The following is a 9352-nucleotide window of genomic DNA, read 5'->3' on the forward strand; positions in this document are numbered from 1 at the left end:
CTCCCCGACTGGGATTGGAGCGTCGGTGGCGTTCCTACCCAGCGTTCCGTTTAAGGCTTGCGTTCCAGATCGAGTCTGCACATCGTCTGAAATCGGCACTTGCAAGTCAGGAGTCTCTTCATCACTGTCCTTGAGAAGGTCCGCCATCCGGATGGCGCTAACAACACCAGCGTCCGGTCGGTGATACAGTCTCGACAGACCATCAGCGTGTTCCATCGATGTTCCAGGCTTGCGGTATATCCTAAACCCCAGCTGCGACAGCTCCATGACCCATCGTGCCAGCTTGGCGTTTGACGTTCTTGTTGTCTCGCCGAAGATCCACGTGAGAGCTTGATGGTCTGTGTACAGATCAAATTCCGCGTGACTCAGAGGACACCGGAACTTGCGTGTCGACCATACGATTTCCCAGCACTCGATTGCTGTCGTTCCACTTGTCTTGTTAACCCAGTTCCGTTGTGATCCAACCAGCATCTTACTCGCGTACGCTATCGCCCTGTCTCTCTTGTCGACCTCTTGCATCAGACATGCTCCCACCGCTAAGTGTGACGAATCCACGTAGAGCTTGAACCTTTTCTTGAAGTCAGGATACACCAGTATTGGTGGTTTCACTAGTGCTCGCTGTAGTTGTCGGAACGCGCCCTCGCAGTCGTCGTTCCATCGGAAATCGACGTCCTTCTGCTTCAAGCGTTCCAGCGGTGCAGAAATCGCAGCGAATCCCGGTATGTAGCGTCGAAAGTAACTTGTCAGTCCCAGAAATGCTCTAACCGTGTGTAAGTCATGCGGCCTCTCGATGTTCATCACCGCATTCGCCTTCTCAGGGTTCGAAATTATTCCAGTCGGAGTCACGATACGACCCAGGAGCGCCACTTGGTCACGTCCCCAATGGCACTTCTTCATTTTCAACTTGAACCCAGCAACTCAAAAACGTTCTACAACCTGTCGTACCCGAATCAAATGAGTCGGAAAGTCGTCACTGAAGACAACGCAGTCGTCTAAGTAGACGAGACACGTCCTCCACTTGAGATCAACGAGAACGTTCTCCATTAGACGCTCAAAGACAGGCACGGCGCTACATAGGTCAAACGACATAACCAACCACTCGTAGAGGCCGAATTTGCACGTGAAAGCCGGCTTTTACACGCTGTCGAGTTCCATTGGAACGTTCCAATATCCCGAAGCGATGTCCATCGTGGAGAAAAGCTTCGCGTTCCCCAGAACGTCTAGGATGCCGTCGATCAAAGGCATTGGGTAACTGTCCTTCACAGTCACTGCGTTTAGTTTCCGATAATCGATGCAGAATCTTACGCCACCATCAGGCTTCCGTATCATCAACACAGGACTGGCCCACGGGCTTGTCGAAGGTCTGATAAGTCCGAGATCCAGGTACTCTTAAATTTCGGTTTCCTTGACGTCCCCTTCTGTTTTCGACACTCTGCACGGAGGATTTTAATGAGCGCGTGATCTCCGGTGTCAATACTGAATCGTAGCAGATCCGTCATCCCTGGCTTCTTAGAAGTTTCGACGAACAAGTCCCTCAGGTCCTTCAAGATCTTCGCAAAGAGGCCCCTTTGCTCAGCTCCGAGCGATGAGTCTTCAAAGTCCACTTCGAAGTCGTCTTTCTCGCTGTCGTCCATGGCGGCACTCATCTCACCCTCGCTCGTTCCAACTTCGGCCGTCACGCTCTCTTTCACCGTACCCAGCACTGCGCTTATGCTCCTCGTCGTTCTACTTGGCTTAGAAGACCTGGTAGTGAGCGCAGACTTGGGAACGATAGTCACAGCAGCGACGTACGCGCCCGACTTGATCTCTACCTCTTCTGCGGAAGCATTACACACCTCGACCAACACCGTTCCATCCGTCACGGTACACAACGTCCTCGCGACTCTTAAAGACTCGTCCGTTCCGGGAACGCCCTCGACTAACACAACCGAGTGGTCCTTCATCGTTCTGCGAACGCTCGATCTCACCAAGGCCTGACGTCTGGGTTCCAAACGCACCATTGATGATATTGTAGCCGCAAAGATTTCTTCTACTCTTGTCGCACCCAACGGGATCACGTCTCCCGTCTCCTCCAATGTCATCGACTGCTCCTCGAAGTCAATCACCGCGCGGAACGCCCTTAGCGAGTCCGTTCCGAGAATTGCGTCTACGAACAAGTGATCAGTCACGACGAAAGGAAGCGTTTTCCCCAGCGTTTCAAGCGTGACGGGCAAGTCGATAACCCCACTAACGCGAATATTGTGCCCCGAGACACTCGAGACACTATCCAAGCTCCCAGTATAATGTCTTAGAGGCTCGGAGGCTCGACCGAGACGCTTCAGCACGCGTTTGTCGACAGGACTGGCGACCGCACCTGTATCAGCCAGCATTTCGGACGGGCAGCAATCGATAACGCCGTCCGACAGCCCTTGTACACCACCAACGCTGCCGATGACACGCTTACCATCAGGCACGACACCCCCACCGTCGTCGAAGACATCACCGCTGCCCACTTCACGCAGCCCAGGGCTTCTTCGCGGCTTGGGAGCTCTTCTCACGTTTAGGAAATAGACCTCGGGCTCTTCTTCTCCTATTTTGGGATCTCCGTCCTCGATAGTCACACCGAAAGTCACCCTATTCCTAGAACTTGTCCCAACGGTCGCAGCCACTATTTTTGACGTCCTGTCTCGTCTGTCGCACAGCTTGTCGCGAATAGCGGAAGCTTCTGTCTCGAAATAGTCTCGCGCCCAAGCCAACGCTCGATTTTGGGACGTCTCAGTCAGCGTTCCAACCACTTCAACGAGGTGTTCTCGGAACGGGTCCTCGTCCAATAAAACTCTGTTCTCTTTGTCGCGCAATGGTGGGATGTCGTATTCAGCATCGCCGCTTCACTCGCTCTCAGGAACGTCGAATTGACGATCCTTCGTAGCGTTCTGCTCTTGTTTGAGGGGTTCGTACACTCGGCTACAAACTATGGAGCGCCAACGAATCCTTCAGCACGTCCCCAGTCGATCCCGCAAAACGCTTGCGCTTGTCCTCGTCCGTCGTAACAGATCCAACATCAGTCGTCGACTTATCTTCCGTTCCTCCGACATCCTTGAAGTCCCGATTTGCACGCTTCGCTTCAGTCGACGTCTCTAGCGTGTGAGCGTACCAGTCCAGCCAATACTCTGGCGTTCCGAGATCACCAGATGAGACCTCCCGTTAATGTTCCAACACGTCTCCCGGTATTCCAAACTCGGCACTCATTTCTGCGAGTGTCGGCTTCCCTTGTTTATCCGCGTTCCGCTTGGCACGTACTACCTCTTCTTCGTTCATCGGGAGCAATTGTTCTTTCATTTCTTTCTCGTACTCTTCGGGCTCATACATCACTACCTGGTTGCCACCGTGCTCGAGCATGTCGAGCTCCTCGTCGGTAAGCATGCGTTCGTAGTGCTGCGTCGAATCCTTCCCCTTAGTACGTTCTTCGTCCTCCTCGGCCTTCTGAGCTTCTGTCCTTTCTTGACCTGTGCTCACTTGTCCAATGACTGCCGAGAACTGACTTGACCTGGCGCCAGACGCGTCCTCTGTGATCGTTTCGAGGGCCCCTTCGTACTGCTTTGAGCGGGTAGGCAGCGTCTCCACCTCCTCACTCTCTTGGCACTTCTTTTCGGCGTCCAACGTAGTCTCGGGGCGTTCCGTTGCTTCCTTACTGACGTCTTGCACCAACTTGGAACGTTCCGTTGTTCCGTTGTCCCAGTTCAGCTTCGCCGAGGAACGCTCCGCTGTTTCCTCAGCAACCACTCTCTCTCGTACTCTCAATAGAGCACTCTATCTCTTGACACTCGCTCTTGGCGTCCGAAGCAGTCGCGGGCGTTCCGTTGCTCCCTTACAGACGTCCTGTACCAACTCAGAACGTGCCCTCTTTTCGTTTTATCAGTTCAGCGTCGCACAGGAACGTTCCGTTGTTACCTCAGCGACCACTCCGTCTCGTGCGGACCTCTCCGTAGAGCCCTCAATCTGGTCGTTTCGTTCTAGCCCAGTCCGTTCCGTTGGACTGCTCTCTCTGCTCGTTCCACTTTTAATTTCCACAATTTCCGTCGTTACGCTCGTGACAAGAACGTTACATGCGCCTTCATCGCTCATTACACCTCTCCTGAGAGCCCTCTGAGGTCCACCCGCCAAGTCCTGTCGCGGTGAACCCTCATCTCGCTTCGTGTCGCCAACCAGGCAAGAGGAAGGAGCGATACTTTCTTACCCTTCCTCCTGTCCCCTTCATTGTTGGGACGTACCAGCGGGTGCAGTCACGTTCCCGGCGGCCATGCTCTGCATCATTCCCCGCAAAGTATCGAGGCTCGGGCATCTCGCCACCAGGTGACCCGCCTTACCGCATAGCAGACGCTCCACTTGGCGACGTTCTGCGTTCCGGCAATTCCCATGGGGTCTCGGCCAGTTGCACTCCATCGAGTACTGCCCAAGCTCGTTGCACCGATTGCAACGGCCTTGTCCCCGTGGACACGTCTCACGACCACATCCAGCACGATTACATCGTCCGCAAACCACTTCTTCTTCCGTGCTGCGTGTATCAGGCCCTAGTCGGATGCGAAGAGGTCCGAGCGGTGCACCAGCCACGTTCCCATTCAACGTTGGAACGCCAGTACTTGGAGCGTTCGTGGGAGCCACGGCGCCAATGAACCCTTGTGACGTGCCAGGATCCTGCTGCTTCTTCAGCATCAACTGGTTCATTTGTTAAAGCGGTTGGAGCATCTGCGATTGCGTGGACGTCACTGCGTCCACGTTCCTCAGCGTAGTTCAACAATTCGCAAACTCGTCCTCTTTTTCCACAGGGAGGTGCATACTCTTGTACATCAATAAAGCGCACACTTCCTGGATCGACGCGAATAAGTTCGCGTTCAAAACGGCCCGCATCTGCTTGTTCCTTAACCCATCGAGGAAGAACTCGTACTGCATACGAGGCTCGTAATAGTTTAGGTCGCACTTCGTGATGATCCTGTCGCCCCACCCTTCCGCGGATTCGCCATAGTTTCTCATAGCGGCCTTGAGTCGGCTCCACAACTGACCAGGCGTCTGAAAGATGAAGCAGTTATGAAATCTCACGCACAGAGTTTCTAAGTCGTTGATCCTCGCATTGTACAGCCATACCTGACCCAACTTGCCCTTCAGACACTGCTCGAAGGCTGTCAACCGCATTTAGTCGTCCATACTGAGCGTACACCTCTCGAAGGAACGCCAGAACGCGGCCGCCCTTTCGTACGTGGCCGTCTCTGAGTAGAACGGAACGACAACTTTCACAGCGTTCCGCAATTCCGTCGGGATACCAACAATCGGAACGTCCAGCGGAGCGCCTCTTCCTGACCCGTGCGAGCCATTGCGGACTCCTTGGTCGTAGTACGGACTCGTCACTTGCCCTTGCGGGGGTACTACGTTAGGTGCGTATCTTCCTCCCTGAGTATTCACGTTCCCTTCTTGTCCTAGCGCTCCTTCTCGTCTCTGGAACGTCGTACCATTCATAGGTGACGTTCTCTTGAGCGGTAATCCGTACGTTCCACTTCTGGGGCTGGCAGGCATCTGCCGTGCAGACGCTGCAGACCACGCGGATATCGATTCAGCAGTAGCCCACCCAGGTGTCGACGTCATTGGCTGTTGGGAGGGAGGGTAGAACGCACACCTTTGAGGCGTTCCACTACCTCCACCGTCCCACGTGGAACCAGCCATTGAAATTGACACGCCTCCATACGAAGGAATAGCAGCCATCGGCATTCGGCTTGGTGTCGAAACCGGCGTTGCGTCCTCATTCTCGGGGTCATAGATCCTTAGTACCCCATCATTGAAGACGTCACTGGTCGGGTCGGCGTCGGCACGGTACGTGGCACGTGTTCTGTAGCTTAAGGTCTTCAATGTTCCGTTCGTCACCCCAGCCCTTTGTAGCAATTGGGCGAGACCGTCCTTGATGAGAGTCTGTAAGGCTGGGTCCGTCGTCGGCATTCCACTTTCTCTCGTCGGCGCTCTCATCGATTGAGCAGGTGTCGCTCCTCGACTTCCACCAGGTACGTACGCTCGTTGGTGTCCCAGCAACAAGAGGTGCAGTCCCTGGGGCACGTCGGCTTCCTAGTTGGCCCGGTACGCTGTTGTTGGGTTGTCCGTACACTGACGTGACCATGGGCACGTCTCTTCTAGAGTCGTCCATCGGTTGCAAGGAGGGACGAGTCCGGTCCAAGGCGAACCCCACCTCGCGGCGACCTCCCGAGTCCATCACCGAAGCGTCCAAGTACCCGTCGTCGACCTTGCAGGCGTCTTTCCTTCGCTGGGCGCCGGTTGGCGTGCCCACTGCTCAAGAACTGTGTTAGACATCTGTTCACCCTGAGGCGTTCCAGACACAGACTCAACCGTCCTTCTCGTTCTCGGAGACGGAGACGCAACTTCGAACATGTCCTCTCCTTCCACGTGGACCGCTTGTGTCTCGTGCTCTCCCGTCTCGGGATCAGCTCGCTGCGGCGTACCACGTTCCTCGCCATCTTCCTGACGTTCCCTTCCTTGAGGTCTCTGCGGCGTGCCGCCGCCAGCAGCTCTCTCAGCGCGCGCTTCCTCTTCCTCCTCGAGGATCTCCACGGGCTCCGTTTCCAACGGAGGAGCCCCTCCCCCTCCCCCTTCACTGGCTCCAAGTCCTTCGCCGGACCATCCATGAGCACACATCCTTTTCCCACTTCTTTCTCCTTCTTCCTTGACGCTCCGTAGCCAAGACTTCTTCTCGCCCTTGTACTCCTACGATATTCGGCTAGAAGATACCCCGCTTCTCCACCAAATAGTCGCGGTCTTCCTCTAATAGGGGTCGTGAGTATCTTGGGCCGACGAAGGAGGTAGTAGTATTAGCGTCACTACTGGGATAGTAATGTAAAAGCTGATATATTCTTGTGTTGTTTGTTAGAAGGAAATCCATGACTGACCTCCTCATTTCACCTCGCTAAGCGTTTTAAAGCTTCTTACCTTTCAGCAGATCCCTCATGAGTGGCGGTCCAGCTCCAGTTCCCGCGACGACCAGCTGCTTCACGACCTCACACTTGGAACGTCACTGGCTAGGCCGCATGTCCCGCTTGTTTGGACGTGGTCCGGAGAGTCTGGGGCGAGTAGACCTTCTGCAGGCAGTTCGCCAGCATCATTAATCCACCATCTAACTGTACAAAGTGACACTGCCACTGATGGTAGTTCCACTAGCAGCTGTAGTCTAACACACACACAGTCACATTTAACATCGCACGTTTATGTCGACACAGCAGTATTTACACTAATGTCAAAATTGACAGTCAATTGTGCTTCATGACTGGGCTAACGAACGGCTTATCGAGTACGTGCGTGTATTTTTCCCAATTGAGTTGGTCTCAAACAGGCACAGTCCCTCAGAAATATTTGTTTTCTTATTCTGAGTAAACATTACCGTATTCCTTATGTGATTGGCGACGCTCGGTCATTAGCGACAAATCCAGCAGCCAATCAAATTGATTTAAATTTCGTGTCGTCGCGCTTTATGTGCTTGGCGACCAATATAATTTTGAGCATGTAAAATAGTTTTTCTATGCAGGTATCTTTTATGCTGGCAGAAAGGCTGGACCACCTCAAGAATTTGACTGTCGCCAATCACATAAGGAATACGGTACTATTATAAAAAAATTCGCTTCGACGAATTTTGTCGATTCATTGCAATGAAAAAAGCAAACCGTCAAAGTGCGTAAAATTGGAATCCTTCAAATTGATACCAAAGAAAAAAGGGTAGCAGAAAACAAAAAGCGATGTTTTTTACTGTTAGAAACAAGACTAAACGTTGAAGTTAGCTTTCTCCCAGCTCATCTACAGTTAAGGGTAGACGGACAAGGAGCCGATGATGCCGCACGTGCCGGAGCTGCTGGTGCCGCTGCCACGCTTGAGTCGCATGAAGCCATTCTCGCCCCACTGTGGGCACCACGAGCTCTTGATCTTGAAGAAGGACGGCGAGTAGCCCACAGCCAGCACCGCGTGGTCGAGCTGCGACGTCGAGCAGGACGACACGACGCCGCTCTTGTACTGCTTCCACGTCGGGTTGTCCGCCGCGACTCCCACAGCCACTGGTTGAGTTTCGATGGCTTGGACCAGTCCGGCGTCGCTCCGAGGAACGGCCACCACCTTACGGATGGTCACCTTTTGACGGGTACAAGTCGACTTGCACGTTTGATGATAGCCCAAGTCTCCCGACACATACGGGTAGGCTTCCTGAGTGCAGATGCCACCGGATTGTTTGGCGTAGTCCAGCGCAGTGCTAGGCCAGCCTCTGTCGCAAGCATACGAAACCTTGTCGCAATCAACCACTTGCTGCTCCGACAGGAGCGTCAGTGGCTGGCCGGAGAGACAAATGGCGCTCTCGAGAGCGGCCACGGATGCGAATGCCCAGCAGGAACCACAATCGCCTTGGTTCTTGACTGGAGCAACACATCCAGAAGTAGTCCAGTCTTTTTCAGTAGAGGCAGCAGTCAAGTTCAACGGCAATGCATCAGCGATCGAGGTGGCCTTAAGAGGTCCAGAGTCGCGCTGGTAGGACTCTCCGATGAACTTGGCGAACTCGTCGTGCGTCAGCAGCGTGAACGGTGTGTCAGTAGAGAAAACAGCCTCCGGGTTGGCTGCTTGAGCATCTTCCACCAGCAGCTTCGACAGGAAGAAACGACGCAGCTCCTCGTCCGTCGTAGCACTCACGTTTCTCGCAGACGCAGTGGGGACGAAGCCATGCTCCATGGCGTACAGCCCAGCGTCGCTTTGCTTCCACTCATTCAACTCTTCATGAAGGACGGCCTTCTCCTCCAGAAACTGCTCCATACGGTCCGTCGGGACAGCAGGAGCGGCGGCGTCTGCGGTGGCCACCAAGGCAGCAAGGGCGAGCAGAAGAGCGGTGTTCATCTCAACGTGTTGGGTCGAAGATGTTGCTAGAAAGGTGCAAATTTGAGAATGAACTCCAAGTCGCAGTCACCGGTTGCAATGCATTTTTGCACGCCGGACAACCAGCAGCGAGGTGTCTACATGTACCAGATCGACCGCTTCACGCTTCGATGACACACTTTTAATCCGATTTACTCAAACTTCAAGTTTGTCAAGTTCAATACATGTACCAAGATTCGTTGTCAAAGAACAACATTGTAGTCGTAGTTACCATGGTGGTACTGGCCGCTCCGTCTTGATTATTTCTGTTGTGCGATCACTTGTACGTCCAACTCGCAGAGGCAAGGGCAGGGTTCCCCAATATGCCATACTCAATATATTCTGCTGCTATTACGCCAAGACAATAATAATGGCATTATTCCCTAAGTTGACTACGCATACTCTGCCTGATAGCTTTAACACTAAATCCTTCCCA

General features: G+C 53.6%; 1 protein-coding gene across 1 annotated transcript; it reads right to left on the bottom strand.

The window, feature by feature from the left end:
- Window positions 1–7827: 7827 nt before the first annotated feature.
- Window positions 7828–8898, bottom strand: PITG_08784 (cysteine protease family C01A, putative; the record flags this gene model as incomplete). The annotated part of the gene is made up of 1 exon (XM_002902814.1): window positions 7828–8898. One exon carries the CDS (start codon window positions 8896–8898, stop codon window positions 7828–7830), a length of 1071 nt encoding a protein of 356 aa, XP_002902860.1.
- Between the last annotated feature and the right edge of the window lie 454 nt (window positions 8899–9352).

The sequence above is a fragment of the Phytophthora infestans genome, genomic scaffold (genome assembly GCF_000142945.1).
Source record: "Phytophthora infestans T30-4 supercont1.16 genomic scaffold, whole genome shotgun sequence".
Lineage (NCBI taxonomy): Eukaryota > Oomycota > Peronosporomycetes > Peronosporales > Peronosporaceae > Phytophthora > Phytophthora infestans.